We start from the raw sequence: 23914 nt of genomic DNA, 5'->3' as shown, positions 1-23914 counted from the left end.
TCTCGACAACTGATTGGTGTTTTACGCCGACGTTTGGGTGGGGAGTGGAGAGTTGGAAGAAGGAAAGAAATTGTGCAGCCAAAGGTGGAGGATGAGAGAAAAAGTACCGGCAATGATGTACTTTGACAATGTCGACGCGAATACGGAAGATGGGGTCGTTTTCACGATACAAACCGCTACGGCAAACGATTACGTACAGCAGGCACATACGCGGCATTTTCCATTATTGCAACTGTTTTAAAGATTTGATGAGGATTTACTATGGAGGGTAAGGACGCAAGTATGAACCGAGAAGAAAAGCGAAGACACAAACTTGCTAGCGAGAGTCTGCTCTTATTGTAAACCTTAGAAACTACCTCTAACGGCAGATTCTTACTCCAACAAAACGAATTGCGCAGTGCCAAGCATACTTGAGCAATTATACATTAAAATCACCTCATCACCTGCGGATACTATTATGCATATTAATTACTCGACTGGCAATAGCCATCCCAGCATCCTCTTTTGGCCAAGTAGCGGCCTTCACATGCAAACATCGGCTATCGCAACTAACACACCCTTCCCCTGTCCACCATCCCTCCACAACACACATGTAGAGCTACTTTGGCCATAGCGACGGCCACATTATGGGGATGAACTAGAGGATCTGATAAGAAAAATTTTCATATCCCTCCCCATTCTCTCCATTGTGCCGGCAAATGCAAGGGCCAGGGCCGATTTCGGTACTTCGTATGTCAACGGGGCAAAGACCGTGGTTTCACAAATCAAGTGGATCTTCCTGATGTCCCTCCCATGATGAAATCTTATCAGATCATCTGATTACTGGATCTATGACTCTTGATGCCGCGAAAACGCCGCGAGGGGACTTGGCGCCTGTTCCTGTCCTCGGCAATTCTCGGGTGCCCTGACAGCGGGAGAGGGCCTCGTCTCGAAATAGTGGGAGAGCCCAGCTTCTTCTGGGATTAGAGGTGGCTTTCAGCTTGGCACATTGTCAGGTTAATATGATATACATGAACTGCTAGGCTTTGTTTGGTGTCAAATAGCCGGATTTGCAGTGGGTCTAGAAGTGACAGACGGGCTGGACTCGATCAACCAGTTCAGCAAGTTCCTCGGTTACGTAGGAGAAGCGCCAATTAGCAGATAGAAGGATCGTTTTTTCGTTATTTTTGTATTGTAGGCAGTGAAGTCTTCGTGGAAGCTGTAATGATAGAGTTTCTCACTTACAAGCTCCCTATCAAGACATCAGCTTGCCAACATGGACGCTCCAACAGCCATCCAGCCAGATCCTACGGCGCCTACCCAGAAGCTTTCTCTGCTTCATGGCCCATCTGATCCTCCTCTCGTCGACCTAACTCTCGGCGAGCTGCTCGAGCTCCAAACCTACCAATATGGTACCAAAGAGTGCCTCGTTATTCCGTGGACAGGCGCGCGATGGACATATCACGAACTCAACCAGCAAAGTTCGGCTTTGGCCCAATCTCTGCTCAATATGGGTATTGGCGTCGGTGACCGTGTCGGCATAATGGCTGGCAACTGCGAGCAATACGCCGCAGTTTTCTTCGCCGTCGCCAAGATCGGTGCCATCCTCGTCATCTTGAACAACACTTACACGGCGACCGAAGCAAAGTACGGCCTCACCTTTTCCGATTGTAAAGTCTTTTTTGTGACTCGTACAATTGGACGGACGGATAATACAGCACTGCTGCAAGATTTACACAATGAGGCTTCTCCTATCCAGGTTGTGATCCTGAGGGGAGAGGGCGACAAATACCCAACGTATGATGAGCTCGTCAAGGCTGGTTCTCGACAAAGCCATGAGAAGCTGTATAGAGCCATGAGCAAGGTCCTTCCTCATCAGGTTGTTAATCTGCAGTTCACAAGCGGCACAACAGGTTTACCAAAGGCAGCTATGCTAACACATCAGTATGTTGTTTCTGTTCTCCTCCGTGTCGCCAATGCTAATATTCCATTCTCTGTAGTAATCTGGTCAACAATTCTCGATTCATCGGTGACAGAATGCGCCTGACACATTCAGACGTCCTGTGCTGCCCGCCGCCGCTCTTCCACTGCTTCGGCCTTGTCCTCGGCCTCCTGGCCATCGTCACTCACGGCGGCAAGATTGTCTACCCAGCAGAGGTGTTTGACATTCCTTCCACACTCAGGGCCATTTCCGACGAAGAGTGCACTGCTATCCACGGAGTTCCAGCCATGTTTGATTCCTTGTTCCAGGCCGAACCCCCGGCCAACTTCAAGTGCGACAAGCTCCGCACGGGCATCATTGCTGGCGCCCCGGTTCCGCGATACTTGATGGAGCTTCTGGTCAACCGCTTTGGCATGACCGAGTTTACTAGCAGTTATGGTCTCACGGAAGCTTCACCTACATGCTTCAATGCATTCACGGACGACGCGATAACAAGGAGATTGACGACAGTTGGGACACTGATGCCACACGCGCAGGCCAAGATTGTTGATCGCGACGGTAACATTGTGCCGATTGGCACTCGAGGCGAGCTTTGTATGGCTGGATATCAGCTACAGGCTGGATACTGGAACAATTCGGAAAAGACTAATGAGACAATGATTCGCGACGCGGCGGGAGTACTGTGGCTACATACGGGCGATGAGGCCGTGTTTGATGAAGAGGGTTACTGCTCCATCACGGGAAGATTCAAAGACATTATTATCAGAGGTAAAGTAAACCCAAAAATCTTTGTCACAGCCCCCAATTCTAATGTTTGTCGTACACATAGGTGGCGAGAACATCTACCCTCTAGAAATCGAAGAACGCCTCGTGGCCCATCCTTCCATTTCCCGCGCCATCGTCGTCGGCCTCAAGAACAAACACTACGGAGAAGTTGTCGGAGCGTTCGTGGAGCTGGGCGACAGCGGCAACAAGTTGACGGACCAGGAAGTCAGAGATTGGGTTCGCAAGACGCTGGGCAATCACAAAGCCCCGGCGCATGTGTTTTGGCTGGGCCAGGATGGCGTGCCTGCGGATGTGCCTCTGACGGGAAGCGGAAAGATTCGCAAGTTTGAGATGGCGAAGCTGGGAGATGAGATTTTGAGTAAGATGGCGAAGACTTCGAAATTGTAGAAAAGTTGCTTAGAGTACTTGTACATAGTTGTAGAGCATGATGTTAAAATAGAGAGAGCTTATGTGTTTTTGCTTGATAAAATGAAGATGTCAAGTTCTTTTATTGTATATATAACTGGACTTTTGGGAGATAACTGGCATCTCAAAACAACCTATGTATTTTATAGAACTACATGAACATTTATTTCCCCCAAAGACTTACTCAAACACTCTCCATCATGCACCTACAGCTTCGGAACCAGCCCAATCCTCATACCACCGACAGCCTTCTCATTATCCCCCAACGGACAAAGCTGAAAGAATCGGTCTCTGTGGCAGCGCACAAAAGCACTGCGCTTATGCGGCAGGTCGACAAACTTGTCAAGGCCAAAGCCATGGATGAGATCGTACATGACGACTGTCGAGTTGCTGTCCTTGGGCTCGCCCACGACATACATGGTTCGAGGATCATCCAGATAGAGGTAATGCATCAAGCTGCTCCACCACGCTGATACTCTGTGCGGGCCACGGAAACGGACATCGCCGACAAGGGAGTGGCGGCCACGGTCAAAGTCTCCGGCGTCGTAGTAGCTTCCGAGTCGATCCTCCTATACAATTGAGTCAGTATCTTCTTCTGGATTAAATCTAGAGCTTGTGATGGTTTGTATCTTACCTTGGCCCAGTAAATCTCAAAGTACGCAAAGTAGGCGTCGTCCCACTTAGCCAGAACAGCAACTTGGTGTGGATCAACATGCATCTTTCGTAGATACTCTCGGTGTTGCTCCAAAGTTCCCGTCTCATTCCAACCCTGCGACACACGAGGATCATTCTGCCACTCGTGGAAGAGCCTCAAATGCTCAGCATCCTGCCAATCCAGCGACACCATCGAAAATGTCTCTTGCAGATGGGGGATCCATCGACTATAGATGACGGCGCCAGGAGCTGGCTTAGCCGGGCGAATCGGATGCCACATTTGCTGGCGTCGGTCAGGATCTTGAGGATCGCCGGCCGAAGTTATCGTCATTGTATGTTGGAGAGGCGTGAGGGGATACGAGTGCAACGGGTTGGACGAGGGTAGAGCCGATGAAGACTCCTCGGGGCACCAAACAGGTCGAGGACCGAAAGGAGATCCAGCGCCCTGCCAGAAAGTTGATCGCAAGGCCACGACAACAATGCTATCTGTCGTTGTGGATGGCCCAGGCTGCTCCTGAGGGCGGAGCGGATGGTCAATGGCGAGAGCAACATCCTTGAGTTGCTGTCCCAAGACAATGGCGTTTGCGCCGGTGAGCTCAAGTCTGAGCGTTTCTGTAGAAGGTCGCGTAGTGAACAATACATAGAGTATCAGCCACGCTTGCGCCAGAGTAGGACGCTCTGTAAGGGTATCCCAGGATACGGTTGCGCAGGGTGATCGTCTGGCGCGCGCCCAGGCGCTGTTATTTGAGTGCGGTGGCAGTTCGCTTGATTTGAGATCAATTGGCTCGGTAAAGACGGCGTGAGCAGCGTGAAGCTCTACGGGAGGCTTCTTTCCGGAAGAGGCGTTGGGCTTAATGTTGAGACGATAGTGTTCAACATTGTTGTCTGCGGTTGGCTCGACCGAGGCTTTCTGGATGGTGTATTCGGTATGATAGGGATGAGGAAGCTTGATCACAGTTTGATCAGGGGGTATTGATGAAAGAGAAACAGCAGCCATTGCAGCTTTGGTTTACGGCGAAACAAGGAAGAACAATATGATCGATTGCAATAGGACGGCGTGTAAGTCGGCTATCCAAAGCCAGAATGAAAGGTGTAGTGACAAATAGGTAGCAAAAGAGAGGAATTCAGATAAAAAATAAAACAAAAACATCTAAATACTACAAGGACAATAAATTTACCTACCTACTAATACAGCAGCTATAGGTAAAGCTTCACCCGCAAACAACTGGCTGCTTGCCAAGCTGCCTCGGCCGACAGATTTGACATGAAGGGGGCTTCATGCCCGCACCTTTCCGCCTCATACTTACTCGGTACATGCACATAATTTGCCCAGCCCTAGCATGTGTATGCCACGGTACTACCTACATGGAGACAGCTGAAGTCATGAGTAAACCACCTCGGGACTGGAGCTATAGGTGACGCTCGGATGTACTTTTTCTTGCCGTGAGTGATGAAAGGATCGACGGCCGATCACCACGCAGCGAGAACGCACCGACCGGTATGCTTAGCGATTCTAAGCTCGTACGAGTTGGAGAAAACTCCTCCATGACCAGGCCCAGGTGTTGGTGCGAGTACAGGTACAGAGACAAAGTTTGGAAGAATACTAGTAGGCCAAAACTCCAACTTGGACTATCCCGGACCTGACCTCACCCCCTCCCCTGCATCCCAGTCCCATGTTGGTGCCTGTTGGTGCTTGTACAGTACATTCAGTGTCCGTAAGAGGCAGAAAAAGCGACGAGTCAACCAGCTTAGCCCAGCCGAGTCCATCGACCGAAGGATAGGCGATGCAACCCTGCTAAGTCGAGGCTAGATCAGTGGATCTAATCAATCAGTCTGGGAGATAATCTGCTCAGGCTTCCCACCTGCAGAGTTTTTCTGTCTCCGCCTCTCGCTCGCACGCTCCATATTCGGTTCAGTGCCTTGGCTTTCCCCCCAAAATTGTTATTCTTCTTCTTCTTTTGATTTCGTAATGATTCGGTTATTCTTTCTTTGTGCCTGGATTCTGTTCTGAGTCGTTACTAGCACGAGAGTGGCGCCCGATCCTTGCGCTTTGGGCGGATCAGATAACTTTATTGGGGTTCGTCCGGTTGTCGGAGCGGCTAAACGCATCCAAGCCCTGGACATACATGATCTGATAATTCGAGTCGTTTCCCTCCTTGGAGATTCTCCACCAACCATTGCGTATTTCTTCCTCCACTAGACTAGGAAGTTGCTGAATACGCAAAGTTGATCACCATCGGCGGTTTTGCCCTATTTCGTGGAGCACAAGAAGTGCCGAGTACCCGTTTCGAGAACATGAACACACCATCGGTTGAAGAGGTTCAGGTCTCAACTTTAGCGGCAGCAGCAACAACAGCAACAGCTTATTACATGATTCTCCATTCGAATTGCTAAGGTCCTGTAACTTCGGGCCCTTTATGGGACCGATGGGCGAGTGCGAATCATGGCTCCGGATAAAGAAGAGAGCATGCTCCATCTGTTGAGACAGGATATGTCACCTGGAATTGCCGTTGGCTCGATCCGTCGTGATAACCGATTGAGGGTAACAAAAACCTTTTACGACACAGAAACGATGGGTCTCTGCTGGCTAGTGTGACAACGAAAGTGATAGCCTAACAGAAAGGATGGAACCCTGCCCCGGCTACGAAATAGTTGCACAGGTCCATCATTTACGCGGCAAAAAGTGCCGACCAGCCTCTTGTATGTTGTACGTTGGCCGTGCAAAAACTTGGTGGACGAGTAGTTCTTACATGGAAACTTGGGTCAACCGCCACATTCCGGCACATCCATACTAAAAACACTAAGAAGATGGATGTTGGAACTACGTCCTCGATCCCAGACCAAGATGGAGACCGACGGAGTGCTGATGGCCGCTTATCCTTCACAGACTAGCCTTTTATTGGCCTTTTCATATTCCCAACGAAGATTGAATCCCCGAATTGCCATGGAAGAAAGTGGTCCATATCAAAAGTCTATGTACTGCGTATGATTGAAACAATGGATTGATTGGGTAGGTGCAGTGACGACTAGTGCCGCATGCGACTATCCTCGAACCCTGTCTACACCTCTTCGTCATCCATGTCAGCGGCAAAATCTAGAACTCCTCAGTTTTCTTCTTTGGTGACCTCTGGGGCAAATAAGTAGCAGCGTTGGCCCTGCTGATGGCCTCGATGGTCGGGATCACCGATTGTTAAGGTCTGAAAGCTGCAAATTACGGATCCAGTAAGTAAAGCCCCTTCCTAGTTGTGGTTAACTTTAACCATAAAGACGGCCTTGAAACCGTTCGACTTGCGACGATAATCTTGTACGCTTCTCTCTCAGACAGAAGTGGCTAACATTGTCTCTTCCAAGCCATGTCCGTCGAAAAAGCCCCCGAGCGCGACAACGTCGACGGCGGCGAAACTGGGAAAAGCGAGCTGGACATCAATGTCGGCGGCCCTCAAGACTCCGACCAGGATGACGGCCCCGATTCCAAGGCGCAGGCCGGTGTGCAGAACATCGAGGCCATCACCTCCGTCTGGACCAAGAGCGCCCTCTGGACTGCCTTTGTCATGATCTGGGTGATTTACTTTGTCGACAGCATGCAACAAGGCACGACCGGAAACTTGACGCCTTGGGTCACATCCGCCTTTCAGCAGCACTCCTTAACGCCGACTGTCAGCGTCATGAGCAGCATCATAGGAGGTGTCTTCAAGTTGACCCTGGCCAAGGTCCTCGACATCTTTGGCCGTCCCCAGGGTTACATTCTCTCCATCGCGTTTACTACACTCGGCTTGATTATGATGGCTGGCTGCAATAACGTTGAGACCTACGCCGCTGCACAAGTATTCTATTGGGTTGGCTACAACGGCTTGGACTATTCGCTATCAGTCTTCCTCGCAGATACAACATCTCTGCGCAATCGGTCAGTTTGGCAACGTGCTCTAAACATCATAAATGCGGAAGAAAGCTAACACAGAGGTATTTACAGAGGCCTCATCTTCGCTTACAGTAGTTCGCCTTACATCGTTACCACATGGCTCTCCGGTCCCATCTCCACTGCCTTTTTGAACGGACCCGGTTTCCGATGGGGGTTCGGTAGCTTCGCCATCATCACTCCGGTCATCACCCTGCCGCTGTTCTTCCTCTTCATGCACTACAACAAGAAGGCGAAGCAGCTCGGTGTAATCCGCCAGCGAGAAAGCAAGGGTACCTTTATCCAATCTTTGATCTACTACGGTCGAGAGTTTGATGTCATTGGACTGCTTGTTCTGTCTGGAGGACTGGCTATGTTCCTCCTCCCCTTCAACATCTACTCCTACCAATCGGATGGATGGAAATCGCCTCTCATCATCGGCCTCTTGGTTGGAGGATTTGTCGCTCTCATCGTGTTCGCCATTTGGGAACGGTTTTTTGCGGCCGTTACGTTTATTCCTTACTCTCTTCTCACTGACCGCACTGTCATTGGCGCCAATATCCTCGCTGCCTCTGTTTTCGTCAGCTTCTATATTTGGGACAGCTACTTCCTCAGCTTCCTCCAGGTGGTCAACGGGCTTAACGTTACTGAGTCCAGCTATGTTGGCAACATCTATAGCATAGGGTATGAGACGAGAAGCCATCTCTATGGGTGATTGTATTGCTAACAAGACAATAGTTCCTGCTTGTGGGCAATCTTGGTTGGCTTCGTCATTCGCTACACCGGAAAGTTTAAGCCCATCTGCCTTTTCTTTGGAGTCCCAGTCACCATTCTTGGCGTTGGCTTGATGATTCACTTCCGTCAGCCCGATGTTAACATAGGTAAGACTACGGCCAACCCCATCATCCCCATCTCAGCTGTACCTCTTGCTAACAGTTCCCCCCTTACTATCAGGATACATTATCATGTGCCAAATCTTCATTGCCTTTGCTGGTGGTACCATTGTTATCTGCGAGCAAACTGCCATCATGGCAGCGACCTCTCACCAGTATGTTGCGGTTGTGCTGGCTGTAGAGGCGATGGCGTCGTCTATTGGTGGTGCCATTGGATCTACCGTCGCCGCTGCAGTTTGGCAGGCTGTTTTCCCCAAGAAATTGGGCCTATATCTTCCCGAGTCTGCGCAAGGAAATCTTACAGACATCTACGGGAGCCTCGATGTTCAACTGTCCTACCCGATGGGATCTCCCGAACGCATTGCCATTCAGCAGGCCTATGGTGATAGCCAGAAAATGATGCTGATTGCTGGCACTGCCGTGCTATCATTGTCTGTTGTTGGCACGGCAATGTGGAGAAACATCGATGTGAGAGAGCACAAGCAGGTCAAGGGAACCGTCTTTTAGGCGTTGGTGGCCAAAAAAGAAAAGAAAAAGAAATAGGCCATGATGGGATTGGATATCTCACCATATTATGTGTGAATCGTTCTACTCCTATAGTTGCCTGTCGGTGATTTCATAGATTACAAATTATTTCATTAATAAACATAATTCAATATCAATTTATATAAACATACTTTGCAAACTTCAGGTGTCGAGTGCAAGAAGCCGCAGCGGACGTTATTCTCCTTCAAATTCCATCCGGATCTCTAGAGCCTAGGTTACGTCAGAGTCAGAGTTATATTCCCCTTGAAATTAGTTTGCCATGTAAAGAATAGCCTAATAAGAGCATACTCATCCTTCTGGCTTTGACCACATAATGTTCGGAACGGTGCGCGTTTCATCATCTAGGATAAATTTGAATCCGACATTCATTTAATCTACTCTATTCGTGCATTTTCCATTCAAAGCAATATGCCAGCCTCCTAAACGCCAATAACCTCTCCCATCGACCCATTTATCAATATCCGCCTTCTTGCTGTTCCGATTAATTACGAAGAACTCGTCTCCTATGCCTTGGCATCCAACTTTCGGCCTCCTAGCTGCATCCAATCCCAGCAAACTGTACCATTTCATTAGCATCCTGAACATAAAAGAGACTAGTTAGGTCATGAATATAAATGACTTACTTCCCCAGCCCAAATCATCCCTGAAATACGCCTGCATCACCTCAGGACCCGAAATAACGCCCTCATCCGGTCCGTAGGCAACAGCATTCTTGCCCACCGCCAACCCAATCATGGGCGGAATCTCTGGCAGTTCCTGGAACTTGGGCTGGTGCTGCGCAACCTGCTGCAGTACCAGCTGGTGGATGTTGTTCGCAACGAGGTGTCCGCCGTGCATGGCGGCGCCGCAGCGCTTGATGCCGGACCATTTGGCCACGTCGCCGGCGCAGAAATGGGATGCGGCGTTGGGGGTGCTAGGGTCGAAGCTCATGCTTAGGAAGAGAGCATAAATGTTAGCAATTTGCTCCGTTAAGGAATCGCAAGGTAAACTTACTTGGGCACGATCTTGACGAGACCTTCGGCATCGGTGGCCGACGAAGGGAGATATGATGCCGTCGAGATGCTCTTAGAAAGAGCCATAACGACTGCGCTAGCAGTCATTTTATGTCCATTCGTAAACTCGACCTCATATTTCGATGAGCCATCAGGGGATTCGACCTTGGTAGAGCTAGCCAAGCGATGGTTCATCAACACGTCGACACCAGTTTCCTTGACCAGGTCCAAAGCCTTGTCCTTGCATTCGTCAGGCAGCGGTTCGGATGACAGAAGCTTGTCTCGTGAGTGCGCCAAAGTCACCTTGAGATGAGGCTTCACATGCTTCAGTTCGGCAGCCATCTCAATGCCAACAGCACCACCACCAACAATGAGAATGCCATCCTTGGCCCCGTCAAGAGCCTTGATCTGCGCCTCAACTTCAAGAAGATATTGCTTTCGAGTCAAAGACTGGGGCACGACAGGCCACACTCTCCTCAGGCCTGTAGCAGTGACGAAGTAGTCGTACTGGTGGGTGACGGGCTCTTTCGTGATGCTATCGACAACAGTTGCTGTCTTGGCATCGCAATCGACGCTCGACACTGAGCCCTGAACGAATTGGACGTTGGGGATTTGCAGAGCAGGGAGATCTTGGAACTGGACCCAGGCCTTCTTTGCGTATTCCGATTCTGCAAGAGCCAGTGGAGAGCCAATCAAGTGATCTATACCGTATTAGAATCTTCTTGGGACTTACAGCACTAAGAATGATGCAGAAATGTTGATACAACTTACAGTAGCCATCTCTCTCATCAGCAATGGTGATTTGGAAGTTCACTTTCGGCACACTAGGGTGGTGTGTATACTCCTCACGTGCCATGCGCGGTGACAAGCCATCACCCAAATCAAGCAAATTGACAGCCGTAGAGAGACCTGCATAAGAACCACCAGCAATAAAGACCCTAACGACAGGGGCAGTCTCCGGAATCGAACCCATAATGGCGTGAGCTGAAATAGCAGTGCTTTCGGTAGCAAGACGGAGATGTGAAGAGCAGTGAAGGCCACGCAGCTGGACAGGGCTCAAGAGATTCCGATGACTAGTATTTGGTCGAGTGTTGATCAAGGAAAAAGATGAATTGTTGGTGCAGCTTGTGGTCCGCCAGCGCTTGGCCTGCTGCGACGAAACCGCTTGAGCCGCGATCTGCCGAAACGATGACCGAGCCGTCAAGACGCCGATGCTAGGACTCGATGACTTCAATGCAGAGAATGGTTTAGAGCAGATCATTGTTGCTTCGTCACTGCCATCGACGCCAAGATGTGTGAAGCGGGACTACTCCGTTCCGTTAGAGCAAAACACCATCCGCAAGTTCGAAAAAACATCCCATCCAAAGGTCCAAGGGGGGTGTGTGAGCAAAATGGCTCCCCCCTAGTTATACCCAGGTAGCCACGCAATTCACCGAGTTACTCCGTGCATGCAGCTCGCAGGGCGTCCCATCTTATCAGATCCGAGGCCGAGGCCGTGAGGCTATGAAAATCCCGGCCCCCCGGACGGCCGACGCTCCACCCTCGAAGACCGAGCAATTCAGCGCGGCTTCAAAGATAAAGAGGCATTTATTTTTTCGGGGCCCAGTTCTCTTTACGCAATGGTTTTTTTTTCTTTGGGTTTCCCCCCATGCCAAGTTTCGTTCTTTGATTATCTTGGGCCGATCCTCGGACGCTTAGTGGAGACGTTTTCGCGGAGAGAAATTATCTGATCCGAACATGGTCCCGCTTTGGGCCACACAATGTACCGGTACAAGTTGCGAGACAAGGATTCGCTCGAGGAGGGGCGTGTATCTCTGCAGATGGAGGAACATGTGAGCTACGAAACGGTACTTTGTGTCCTTTTCACGAGCCCAAGCGGTGGATATTGTCGGTCTTGTCGTGGAGCATCTCGTCACGTAGCAGCACTAACTGGTGGCCCAGAGAGAGAAAAAAATGATACCCTGCTGGCTCATCAAGGGTCCATCCAGAGCTGCTCTGAGTTGAGTGTGGATTAGCTCCAGGGAGAAGAGAAGGCATCATGGCAGTGTCCCTTCAGTATTACCCGGGCCCATTTCGCGTCTGCTGTCGATCATGTAGACAGAGCTAGAAGATTTGCGGACCTCGCGTGACGGCAACTAGACACTCAACTGCCGGAAGCTGTGCAGCTACATGTAGCTTTGGCGTCGATTCTATCTTGAACATCAGACCATTCCATCTCTTCATGTGCTGAGATAGGCCATGAGAGTGTAGCGGCTTGTAGAATCTCCATCAACAAACCGCTACTCGTCAGTAATGGCCGCTCAGGAAGACGCAGCAGTCCCCAATGGCGTGACTGAAGCTGCCGCGGTGCCTCAAGGCGGTGATGAAGCCAAGGTAGAATCCATCTCCAATGCTAAAGGAGAGCAAAACAAGGCCAAAAATGTTAGTTCAGTTTGCCCAATCTTTGTCTGCAGACATGATAATGCTCACCAACATGTGTAGTTCATCTCGGAATTCTTCGTCTACTTCCAGCTTCTCGTCTATGCCAACCCAAAATGGATCGACATTGTCCTCCTCGTCACCGGCACAGTTTCCGCAGCGGCAGCAGGAGTCCCATTCCCTCTCATGGGTATCCTCTTCGGCCAGCTCGTTGACGACCTCAACACCGCCAGCTGCGATGCCCATACCCCTGACGCGGACGAGGCTTCGCGCATCCAATCCTCCATCGACAGCAAGGTGCTCGAGCTTACTTACATCGGTATTGCCAGTTTCGCCCTGATATACATCTACATCGTCTGCTGGAGCATCTTCAGCCGTCGACTGGAAGCGCGCATCAGAGACCGCTATTTCCAAGCGCTGCTGCAGCAAGACGCGACCTTTTACGACCAACGCCAGGCCGGTGAGCTGTCATCTCGCCTCAATGCAGACGTACAAGCCGTTCAGTCGGGTACCTCCGAGAAGGTTGGCATTTGCATCGCCTGCACATCCTTTTTCTTGACGGCGTACATCGTCGCCTTCATCAAGAACTGGAGGCTTGCGGCCATGCTCCTATCCCTTATACCCGCCTTCTTCCTCATGGCCGGTCTTGGAAGTGCATTCACGGCGAAATTTACCAGTGCCATGTCCGACGCGATAGGGTCTGCCTCGTCCATTGCTCAGGAGACCTTATCCAATATCGCAGTTGTCCAGGCTTTTGGTGCCGGCCCGCGCCTGGAGGCCAAGTTTTCTTCCCACATGATGACTGCTCAGAAAAAGGGCATCAAGAAAGCATTTGCCGCAGCCGTCCAAGCCGGCACTCTCTACTTCATTGCCTACGCGGCAAATGCCTTGTCTTTTTGGCAAGGCAGCCACCAGATTGTCAAGACAATTGCCGACCCCAGCGGCGTATCGGTGGGAGAGATTTATACCGTGATATTCCTCCTTGTGGACGGTAAGCTCCAAAGGATAATAGCGATGCTTCGTATCTTTACTGACAGCTTAATATAGCATGTGTTGTCTTCGGCTCAATCGCGCCTCTCTTGCCTCTGTTGGGGGGTGCGTCCACAGCATTCCAAAAGCTGCGGCAAGATATCGACACTCCAGCCATCATCAACTCGGGATCCGACTCCGGCCTCAAACTCTCGGATTCTGCCGCCGCCTCGGTTTCATTCCGAAACGTCACCTTTGCCTACATCTCTCGGCCGGATCAGCCTGTTCTCAAGAATGTCTCCTTTGACTGTCCCGCTGGCAAGTATACCGCCATAGTCGGACTCTCTGGTAGTGGCAAATCTACCGTAGCTGGCTTGACGACGCGGATCTACGACCCTCAAGATGGACAAGTGTTGCTCGACGGACATGACCTAAAGCAACTGAACGTAAAAAACTTGAGAAGCTTCATCAGCTTGGTTCAACAAGAACCATCGCTTCTGGATCGATCAATCTTGGAAAATATTGCACTGGGACTATTCAACTCGCCATGGGAGAAGTATCAAAAATTCCAATCCATCATCCTAGGGCAGGGGCTTGCTGAAGTGGCAGCAAAGGTCAGAGAGGGACAAGACTTGACTACCGTCGCACAGGCGCATAGTCAGGACATGGCTGAACTCATTGAAATGGTCCGCAGCTCTGCGTCCCTGGCTGACGCTTCTGGCTTCATTGACAGACTGGAGTACGGATATGGAACCATTGTTGGTACTGCCGGAAAGCTCGTCAGCGGAGGGCAGAGGCAGAGATTGGCATTTGCTCGTGCTCTGATCCGAGACCCCAAGATCCTTCTCCTCGACGAAGCTACAGCATCCCTTGATTCAGCTAGTGAGCGACGCATCCAAGAGGCAGTCGAGTCCATCTCTGAGGGTCGTACCATTATCGCCATCGCGCATCGCTTGTCCACAATCAAGAACGCCGACAACATCATCGTTATGAACAATGGCGAAATCATTGAGCAAGGCACTCATCTGGAGCTCATGGCCCTGGATGGCTCGTACGCCGGAATGGTCCGCCTACAGAATCTGGCGTCCAAGGAACATGACGACACGCCATCTCTGTCGAGCACGTCCAAGGGTGATGCCGACATCATACTCTCAGAGAAGGAGGCCGAAGCTTCTCTAGATGAAGCCATTCCGACGACAAAGGAAGAGCTCTCAGCTTCTACTTCAAATGTGCAGGAATCCGGACAAGAGCCTGTTGCAGCAGAAGACAAGACACTTGATGACAGCCAGTCAGCTTGGACAATCATCAAGAGCCTTGGTCGCATGCTCAGACCGCATCTACTGATGCTCCTCTTGGCCGTCTTCTCCGCCGTCATCGTTGGTGGTACGTTCTCTTCAGCGGGTGTCATCTTTGGCAACACGGTCGAAAAAGTGAGTCCCTGCAACTCGACCCATCAGATCCTATGGGCGGGCAAGTTCTTCGGCGGTCTCTTCTTCATGCTGGCGGTCGTTGAGCTGTTCGCTTACACGGGGAGCTGGTATGGCTTTGGCTACATTGCGGAAAAGCTTCTCTATAAAATCCGCGTGCTCACTTTCCGATCGCTATATCAACAAGAGCTCGACTGGCATCAGGCAGAAGGCCGTTCGCCATCCTCGTTGCTCTCCATCATCACAGCAGATGCTGCTGCTGTTGGTGGCTTCAGCGGATCTATCATGGGAACAATGTTCTCGATTGTCGTCAACTTCTTGGTGGCCATTATTCTGTCGCACATTATTGCGTGGAAAATTGCCATTGTGTGCTTGGTCACAGTCCCCATACTCCTGGGTTCGGGTATCATGCAAGTACGATCCCTTTCGCGCTTTGAGCGTAAGCATGCCGGAGCATTCTCAAATGCGCTTGGCATTACTGTCGAAGCCGTCACCTCCTATAAAACCGTATCCTCGCTTTCAATCGAAGAAGAAATTCTCAACACTTATCGCCGAGCACTCAAGGCTCCGCAACGGGAGATGGCCCTAGCCAGTGCTTATACTAACTTCTGGCTCGCCATCGCCAACAGTATCGGCAACCTCATCTATGCTTTTGCCTACTGGTGGGGTTCGACCAGAATCACAAAGGGAGAGTACAGCCAGGCTCAATTCTTCATCATTCTCATGGCCATGCTTGTCAGTGCCCAGTTGTGGGGCCAGATGTTTACGTTGGCCCCTGAGGTCTCGCGGTCCAGAGCAGCAGCATCCAGAATCCTAAGTCTCATCAATCTTGGGTCTTCCAAACGCCTTGATGCCAAGGACACTGAGCCTGAAATTTTATCACGCGGAGAGAAGGATGTTGAAGCCATTCCAGATGCAGGCTCAAGTCGCGTGCTCAATTCAAGTCGTGGTGGCGCCACAATCACTTTCCGTGATGTCTCATTTGCATACCCTGCTCGGCCACACATCCAGATTCTCAAAGGCATGTCATTTACGATACCGGCCGGTCAATTTTGTGGTCTCGTGGGGCCATCGGGAGCTGGCAAGTCCACCATCATGTCACTTGTTCAGAGAATGTATCGCCCTACTGGTGGAGCCGTCGAAATCGACGGGGTCGACATCTGCGCTCGTGAGGGAGTGGATTTCCGTCCTGATATCGCCGTAGTGCCACAGGACTGTGCCCTGTTCGATGGAACCATCAAGTTTAACGTGGGACTCGGTGCCGTTCCAGGTCACGAGGCGTCCGACTCGGAGATTGAAGAAGCCTGCAAGCTAGCCAACATCCACAACACCATCATGTCGCTACCCAAGGGCTATGAGACAGAATGTGGCCCTAACGGATCTCGATTATCTGGAGGCCAGCGCCAAAGACTGGCCATTGCGAGAGCGCTAGTGCGAAAGCCGCGGCTGCTGCTGCTCGACGAAAGTACCAGTGCCCTTGACGCAGAGAGCGAAAGGGCGCTGCAAGAAGGCCTGGAGCAGGCAGCCAGAGGCATCACCGTGATTGCCATCACTCACCGACTACACACAGTCCGCAAGGCTGACGTGATCTTTGTAGTCGAGGGCGGCCAAGTGGTCGATAGAGGACGTCACGAGGAGCTTGTGGAGAGGAGCGAATCGTATAGGATCAACGCCCTGCAGCAGATGTTAGGATAGATTAGTATGTATGTACATAAGGTAGTAATGTGAAGCTGCATTCCAGCTTAGGTAGTGTGAATTAATAGAGGGAGAGGTCAACATTTTGGACGTTTTGGGCACAAGAACCTATAGATACCAGCCAATAGCCAGAGTCAATTCCAACACGTGGGGGATCGAGACGATGTGAGCGGCTATCCAAGGGGAAATATATAGTTGAGGTACCAGCATCTGAGAATCGGAAATCGTTAATATGACTCGATCAAAGAGGTCTCGAGAGCAAGTCATCTGCCATCCATCTGCCCGCCCCTCCCATCCATCATTCTTCACAAGGCGGGATGGATGGGATGGAGGTGGCTTGTAGCGTGCATGGGCCACTAGCAGACGCTGTGGCTAGGTCGCCATGCACCTGTAGCCCGGTGCGTTCCGCCGCGGCCGCCCTCCCTGCAGGCCCCCCAAACCCCCAAATCCCCCCTGTCCCTTAGCGAGCAGTGACCTCTTTAGCGCAGGGCTGTCAGCTACAGGTCACATGTCTTCGTACTCCCGGCCTCGCAAACGGTGCTCCCGCCCCTGAGCCAGTCACAGCTCGTGGATTTCCTCGTCGATAAGGTAATGGCCGCACTTTTTTCTGGAGACCGGTAGCGCCGCCCATCGCGCGTTGGGATTTGGGATTAGGTCCAGGATTGACTCGAACGGAGACCAGGACTAGGTAAGGCGTCGCAAAGGTTCGATTGGCATCCGGCGTGGAGAAACTTTGAGCAGTGCTTTCTGGGCCAAACCAACGACAGCCACGAGACCCTCAAACGCAACCCTCGGCTTCGGCAGCCACACGAACATCACAGTACACCAGACCATCAATTACCACCATTCAGCCCCCAGAGCAGCCGGGCAATCCCTCCTCCTCTGTTCCTGTTACAGACCTGACCGCATCCTCTGTCAACGACAATCCACGCTCGATCAGCGCTTTTGAGCGAGGAGGGAGTGTACAATTGGCCGCGTCTCCCGACACGTACGAGCTCTCCGACTACAAAGAGATTGCGGAGCGCAACATCATCGAGGACCGTCAACGCCAACGAGAAGAGAAAAAGGCACTGAAACGGCAGTGGCTGGAGACACAGGACGAGATGAAGTTCTCCCACAGCATCCAGTTCAATGCTGTTCCGGACTGGAGCAGCCATTACATTGCCTATAGCAATCTAAAGAAGCTGTAAGATTCGCCCCTCTGAGCTCAGGACGTCAGCCTGTCCATCAGCTAACTCTACGTCTCCCAAGGATATACCAACTCGAGAAGAATGCGCACCAAGCGAGAGCCGGCGATGCTGAGTCGCGGCCCCTTATATCGAATGAGGAGCCGGAAGATGTCTTCAGCAAATCACTCGGCATAGAGCTGGAGAAAATATGCTCCTTTTATTCTCTCAAGGAGGGGGAGCTGCTTGAGGAAGTCAGCCAGCTTCTACATGATGTAGGAGAGGGTCCATCCATGGAAACGTCCACCACATTGCGTCCGACGCAATCCGAGACCCACAGCACTCATGCTCGGCCTTCCAGCCTGCGCAGCCATGGCTCAGACGATGATGACAGCGCAACCGATGATGATGAAACCACCGGCCTCACCAGACACAAGGGCAAGTATGGTAGGAGACGGACCGCGGGAAGCATCCCGGACATGACTGCATCTTCAGAGTTTGGTCGATCTAGAAGATATAGCACAACCATTGATGACTATGGCGACCAGTCCTTCATCTTCGGCTCGACATTGTACTCGTCCGGTATCATGTTGAAGAAGCGCATCATATCTCTTTATGTTCAGCTTTGCGAACTCAAGTCCTACGTACAGCTTAACAAGACAGGCTTCAGCAAGGTCCTCAAGAAGTTTGACAAGATTCTTGATAAAGAGCTGCGGTCATCCTACATCAGCACCTATGTCGATACCGCATATCCCTTCAAGCCAGATACCAAGAAGCTGCTCGACGAAAACATTGCCAAGATGGAGGTTGCCTACGCCGACGTGGTCCTGGGCGGTGATGAGGAGCTTGCCAAGAAGGACTTGCGTTCCCATCTTCGTGAGCACGTTGTCTGGGAACGCAACACTGTTTGGAGAGACCTCATCGGTATTGAGCGAAGAGCAGAGGCAGCCCGGTTTGGACAGACATTGCTAGGACAAGACTCCGGTGTCGCACCGAAGAGACTACAGGGCGACGACGAGACTGGACCCGCGGAAACGCAAATCAAAACACCCATTGGCAGAATCATTCTGCCATCATGGCTATCCAACAGTTCTGTGCTCACCCTGGTCATCTCCGTGGCGGCTTTCCTCCTGCTCTTGTTTATTCCCATTTTGGAAAACGCTGAGCAGCAGAACTGTCTGGCACTTCTCGTTTTTGTCAGTCTGATGTGGGCTACTGAGGTATGTTAAACTGTCGTTTCAATTTTCGATTTCATATATCCTTACTAATTACGTACAAAGACTATTCCTCTCTTCGTTACGTCTCTTTTCATCCCTTTCTTAGCTGTCGTTCTCAGGGTGGTTCGTGAAGAAGATCCGAGCAAGCCTCCGAAGCGCCTGACTGCCAAGGAAGCCACCGCGGCCATCTTCTCTTCCATGTGGTCGCCTGTTATTATGCTCTTGATTGGCGGCTTCACTCTCGCCGCCGCTCTATCCAAGTGCAAAATCGACAAGCGTCTTGCAACGCTCATCTTGAGCAAAGCTGGCACTCAGCCCAGAACTGTACTGCTTGCAAACATGTTTGTTGCTGCCTTTGCGTCCATGCTCATCAGCAACGTTGCTGCGCCCGTACTTTGCTTCTCTATCATTGAGCCCATGCTACGGACTCTGCCATCGGATTCAAACATGTCCAAGGCCGTCATCATTGGCATTGCCCTCGCTTCAAACATTGGCGGTATGCTGTCGCCAATTGCGTCACCGCAGAACGTTGTAGCCATGGGAATCATGTCTCCCGAACCGACTTGGCTTCAGTGGTTCTTCATTGTCATCCCCGTTGGTGTGGTCTCAATCGTCTTGATTTGGCTACTTCTACTGATTACATTCCAACCCGGCAAGGGGACGTCCATTGCACCTATCCGTCCTCTCAAGGAGAAATTTACCGCTGGGCAATGGTTTGTCACCATTGTTACTATCATCACCATTGTTTTGTGGTGCACAAGCCATACCCTTGAATCTGTATTTGGAGACATGGGTGTTGTGGCCATTATTCCTATTGTACTCTTCTTTGGCATCGGCATCTTGACCAAGGAAGATTTCAACAACTTTCCCTGGACCATCATCATCTTGGCCGCTGGTGGATTGTCACTCGGCAAAGCTGTTCGATCTTCGGGTCTGCTCCACACCCTTGCTGAGCTCGTGTCTCACAGGGTCGAGGGCATGAGTCTGTACGGTGTTCTCGTCGTCTTTTCTTCTCTGATTCTTGTCATTGCCACCTTCATCAGCCACACAGTAGCCGCTCTCATCTTCCTTCCTCTGGTGTACGATGTCGGCGTGGCTATGGACCAGCCGCACCCCAACCTCCTTGTTATGGGTGGCGTTCTAATGTGCAGCGCTGCGATGGGTCTGCCTACCAGTGGCTTCCCCAATATGAGTAAGTTTATGCAGCCATTCCCCCCTCCGCTTGTGCGACTGCTAACGTGGCATAGCCGCCATTATGAAGGAAGATGCTACCGGCCAGCGCTACCTGAGCGTGAAGCACTTCATCAGCAGAGGTGTGCCAAGCAGTCTGATTACCTTGGTGGTTGTCGTGACGCTCGGATATGGCATTATGGAAGTTGCTGGCTTGGACTAGATGGTGAGACGGTTGTGTGAGGGTGTGAATTGGCGAACGGAGCATATAGAATTGGATTACACGTATGGTTGGTTGGGTGTATGGCATATGATTTACATGGATCTCGCGGATTATATGTGGTAAGAAATTGTGTTGAGCAATGCAAGAATATAACTTATAGCTTATAACTCATCTGCAATTGTTTATTAAAGCTGGAATTGAATACTTGTATTTTTGGCATCCAACAATTATATTGGACAGTATATTTACGGCAGTTAAGTGCACTGTGTCGCGACCTGCTCCGTGCTAGCTTAGGCCAAACGCATGTGCATTGACGTCGTTGGGATAATAGCGGCGGCACCTGACGTGGGATAGCTCTGGCACCTCCTTCAGGCAAAAATGGCACCGTAAGGCACCTCGGCTTCTTACACGACATTCAGCGTTTCTGTTGCTTTTAATAAAGAAAGACGAGAAAGACAAAAGCCAAGATTCGAATTACATCGATGATCATCTGATGCACGTCCTGACAAGATAACATTCCTTCCCTGGAGCTGGTTGGCGCCATGCTCTCCGCCTTTACAGCCCGTCCTATCATAGAGCTGCGGCAGCGGGATAAGTCAAAGATCGAGACGATCCTTGCGTATGGTATGGACGGCATTTCTGCTCATTGATGCGCTCTTCCGCTGTTCGTGTCTTTTTTAACCGCATCTCCAGGCGACCGCATCCTCGTCGGGCTCAACAACGGCGCCCTTCGCATCTACCGCCTCAACGAACTTCCCGCTAATGGCGATTCGACGCCTCCACACACCGCAAATGCGACTCCTCCCCAGAATGGCGACCACACCGCCGCGGATTCGGTAGCCAAGCCGACAGATTTACTGCGCGAGGTGGAACGATTCTCGACGCGGGCGGTAGAACAGCTGGCCATCATCAAGGAGGCAAACACAATCGTATCCCTGTCCAACTACCACGTCTCGCTCCACGACCTGCAGTCCTACGACCTCATTGAGACCCTTTCGCGAACCAAGAATGCGTCATGCTTTGCCATCACGTCCAATATCGTCAGAGACCCTGATACGGGTGTCCCTGAAATCATCAGTCGACTGGCTGTTGCTGTCAAGCGGCGGCTGCTGCTATGGAGCTGGCACGAGAGCGAGCTCAGTGACGAGGTCTCAGAAGTCGTCCTTTCCGAATCGATCCGATCAATTACATGGGCGAGCGCGACGAAAATCGTTTGCGGCATGAATGCAGGCTATGTCATTGTCGATGCCATGACACAGCAGGTCGAGGATATTGTGAGCCCAGGTACGGTGGGAGTGTCTGGTCAAGGCAGCCGATTCGGAGCTGTAAGCAGCGCAGGAATGGGATACATGGGTCTAGGGAGCTACATACCCAAGCCACTGGCTACCAAGTTGGCTGACGGGGAGATGCTTCTTGCCAAAGATATCAATACGCTGTTCGTCAATGATGAGGGTAAGGCCCTAGAGAAGAGGCAGATACCGTGGCAATCTGCCCCTGAATCCATCGGGTATTCGTACCCGTATATTGTTGCGCTGCAACCTCCATCCAAGGGCTCTCTTGAGGTCCGGAACCCCGATACTTTGTCTCTCCTGCAGACGATTACACTACCTGGAGCTGCCCAGCTACATTTTCCTCCGCCTACTGTAAGCCTAGCTCATGCTGGCAAAGGATTCCACATCTCGAGTGACCGCTGCGTGTGGAAAATGGGAGCCACAGACTATGACTCTCAAATTGGAGAACTCATTGAGAGTGGCAAGTTTGATGAAGCGATTAGCATACTGCAAATGCTTGAGGATGCTCTCTTGAAGAACAAGGCAGAGACTCTACGAGAGGTCAAGATGTTGAAGGCAGAGAGTCTGTTCAAGCAGAAGAAGTATCGACAGTCGATGGATCTGATGAATGAAGACGATGTCCATGCACCACCAGAACGAGTCCTGAGGATGTATCCTGTTCTCATTGCAGGAGAATTATCCAGGTGGGCAAACTATGAGGAAGCCCCAGAGAATACCGAAACCAGTCCTAAAAAGACCAATGGGACGAGATCAAATAGCCCAGAAATGACCAACGAGGTTGTCGGGTCGCCTACTGCTGTGGGAGGATTTGCCAAATACTTCAAGGGGTCGCAGCGGAAGCCAGCTGAGGTCGCTTCCATCATCTCGAAAAAGGATGGGGAAACCGAGGATTCAGACAATGCCAAAGAAACACCAGTGCCAGAAGACAAGCCACTTTCGGGTAAAGAGCTCACGAAGGCCGTCTTGGAGCTGAATAGCTACCTTGCTGGAACTCGCGCTCGCCTCCAGCGGGTCATCGATCCTGTGACTGGCAAACTGAAGCCGCGAACAGACCAGCCCAGCTCGGCGGAAGAGGCGGAAGACCGACTCCTGAAGCTGACCATGGATGAATCGGACAAGGAACGCGAGCAAAAGCTACGCGAAACTTTCCGCTTGGTTGATACCACTCTCTTTCGTGCCTACATGTTCTCGCAGCCCTCGCTTGCGGGCTCCCTGTTTCGCATTCCCAACTTTTGCGACCCAGACGTTGTCAATGAGAAGTTGCTGGAACACAATCGCTATACGGAGCTAATTGACTTCTTCCACGGCAAGAAACTTCACAAATCGGCACTGGACTTATTACACAAATTCGGCGCTGCACCAAAGCCAAATGAAGCTGCGCCGGCTTTGCACGGCCCAGATCGCACTATACAATACCTCCAAAGCCTTCCACCCTCTGAAATCGATCTTATCCTTGAGCATGCTAAATGGACCTTGAAGGCGAATCCAGAGTATGCTATGGAAATATTCATAGGCGACACTGAGAATGCGGAGACCCTACCGCGCGAGAAAGTCTTGCCTTATTTACAAGACATAGATATGAAGCTCGAGAGGCAATACTTGGAACACATCATCATGGAACTCGATGATAGCACGGCAGATTTCCATAATCGCCTTGTCGAGCTCTACGTTTCAAGTCTGAGTAATAGTGAGAGGGGCCATGATTGGGATGATCTTGAAGAGAGATTTGTCAAGTTCCTGCGAGAATCTCGACAAGTCTACAGTCTCACCAAGGCATTTGCTTTGATCCCCAAAGATGGTAAGAGAATTCTTTGGTTTCTTCTTTTCGCCCTTTGATGCTTGACGGATACTAACGCCGCATAGAACCCGCTTTCTATGAAGCTCAAGCGGTTGTCCTAAGCAACATGGGACAGCACAGGCAGTCACTCGAGATTTATGTCTTCAAAATGAAGGATTATGTCAAGGCAGAAGAGTACGTGGCCGGAGCATCTTAATGAGAAATGATGGCAGTGACAGCTAACAACCATCTAGCTATTGTAACCGTGCACACAGACTGCAAGCTCCATCCACAACTCCTTCGGATGATTCAGACGAGTCCGTGTCATCTGTATACCATACATTACTTTCTCTATACCTTCAGCCACCTCCACCCCACAAGCCAAATTTCGAACCAGCACTGGATTTGCTTTCCAAGCACGGCTCTCGCCTCCCCGCCACATCAACTCTTGGGCTCATTCCGAACGAT

The 23914-nt window shown here is 51.0% G+C and overlaps 5 protein-coding genes across 5 annotated transcripts; 3 read left to right on the top strand and 2 right to left on the bottom strand.

Annotated features, from left to right (window-relative positions):
• Positions 1-922: 922 nt before the first annotated feature.
• On the top strand, positions 923-3153 carry V8C40DRAFT_283335 (uncharacterized protein). The gene is made up of 3 exons (XM_083221928.1): positions 923-1923; positions 1980-2689; positions 2751-3153. The coding sequence occupies exons 1-3, from the start codon at positions 1256-1258 to the stop codon at positions 3092-3094; spliced, it is 1722 nt and encodes a 573-aa protein (XP_083068526.1). The 5' UTR covers positions 923-1255; the 3' UTR covers positions 3095-3153.
• Positions 3154-3230: 77 nt separating this feature from the next.
• V8C40DRAFT_118859 (acyl-CoA N-acyltransferase) lies at positions 3231-4802 on the bottom strand. Its single transcript, XM_083210910.1, has 2 exons — positions 3747-4802; positions 3231-3681 (listed from the first exon to the last, which is right to left on the bottom strand). Exons 1-2 carry the CDS (start codon positions 4761-4763, stop codon positions 3319-3321), a joined length of 1380 nt encoding a protein of 459 aa, XP_083068525.1. The 5' UTR covers positions 4764-4802; the 3' UTR covers positions 3231-3318.
• A 2071-nt stretch (positions 4803-6873) lies between these two features.
• V8C40DRAFT_118852 (major facilitator superfamily domain-containing protein) lies at positions 6874-9216 on the top strand. The gene is made up of 5 exons (XM_083210909.1): positions 6874-6988; positions 7118-7670; positions 7737-8345; positions 8400-8542; positions 8616-9216. Exons 2-5 carry the CDS (start codon positions 7120-7122, stop codon positions 9059-9061), a joined length of 1749 nt encoding a protein of 582 aa, XP_083068524.1. The 5' UTR covers positions 6874-6988; positions 7118-7119; the 3' UTR covers positions 9062-9216.
• Positions 9217-9431: 215 nt separating this feature from the next.
• On the bottom strand, positions 9432-11602 carry V8C40DRAFT_118832 (uncharacterized protein). Its single transcript, XM_083210908.1, has 3 exons — positions 10864-11602; positions 10094-10793; positions 9432-10031 (listed from the first exon to the last, which is right to left on the bottom strand). Exons 1-3 carry the CDS (start codon positions 11351-11353, stop codon positions 9698-9700), a joined length of 1524 nt encoding a protein of 507 aa, XP_083068523.1. The 5' UTR covers positions 11354-11602; the 3' UTR covers positions 9432-9697.
• A 782-nt stretch (positions 11603-12384) lies between these two features.
• V8C40DRAFT_277691 (uncharacterized protein) lies at positions 12385-23505 on the top strand (the record flags this gene model as incomplete). The annotated part of the gene is made up of 9 exons (XM_083220986.1): positions 12385-12513; positions 12574-13461; positions 13548-16475; positions 16648-16652; positions 17853-18987; positions 19048-20176; positions 20232-20359; positions 20632-20635; positions 21071-23505. 9 exons carry the CDS (start codon positions 12385-12387, stop codon positions 23503-23505), a joined length of 8781 nt encoding a protein of 2926 aa, XP_083068522.1.
• Positions 23506-23914: the final 409 nt, after the last annotated feature.

The sequence above is a fragment of the Trichoderma camerunense genome (genome assembly GCF_050948025.1).
Source record: "Trichoderma camerunense strain CBS 138272 chromosome Unknown V8C40scaffold_22, whole genome shotgun sequence".
NCBI classification, from domain to species: Eukaryota; Fungi; Ascomycota; class Sordariomycetes; order Hypocreales; family Hypocreaceae; genus Trichoderma; species Trichoderma camerunense.
This window is presented reverse-complemented; position numbering and strand designations above follow the sequence as displayed.

Coding starts and splice junctions, on each gene's coding strand:
- V8C40DRAFT_283335 (XM_083221928.1), top strand. CDS start 1,256: ATGGACGCTCCAACAGCCATCCAGCCAGATCCTACGGCGCCTACCCAG. Junction 1,924..1,979: donor GCAGCTATGCTAACACATCA/GTATGTTGTTTC, acceptor CATTCTCTGTAG/TAATCTGGTCAACAATTCTC. Junction 2,690..2,750: donor CAAAGACATTATTATCAGAG/GTAAAGTAAACC, acceptor TCGTACACATAG/GTGGCGAGAACATCTACCCT.
- V8C40DRAFT_118859 (XM_083210910.1), bottom strand. CDS start 4,763: ATGGCTGCTGTTTCTCTTTCATCAATACCCCCTGATCAAACTGTGATC. Junction 3,682..3,746: donor TTGAGATTTACTGGGCCAAG/GTAAGATACAAA, acceptor TCAATTGTATAG/GAGGATCGACTCGGAAGCTA.
- V8C40DRAFT_118852 (XM_083210909.1), top strand. CDS start 7,120: ATGTCCGTCGAAAAAGCCCCCGAGCGCGACAACGTCGACGGCGGCGAA. Junction 7,671..7,736: donor ACAACATCTCTGCGCAATCG/GTCAGTTTGGCA, acceptor AGGTATTTACAG/AGGCCTCATCTTCGCTTACA. Junction 8,346..8,399: donor GGCAACATCTATAGCATAGG/GTATGAGACGAG, acceptor ACAAGACAATAG/TTCCTGCTTGTGGGCAATCT.
- V8C40DRAFT_118832 (XM_083210908.1), bottom strand. CDS start 11,353: ATGATCTGCTCTAAACCATTCTCTGCATTGAAGTCATCGAGTCCTAGC. Junction 10,794..10,863: donor TGATGAGAGAGATGGCTACT/GTAAGTTGTATC, acceptor AATACGGTATAG/ATCACTTGATTGGCTCTCCA. Junction 10,032..10,093: donor CTCGTCAAGATCGTGCCCAA/GTAAGTTTACCT, acceptor TCTCTTCCTAAG/CATGAGCTTCGACCCTAGCA.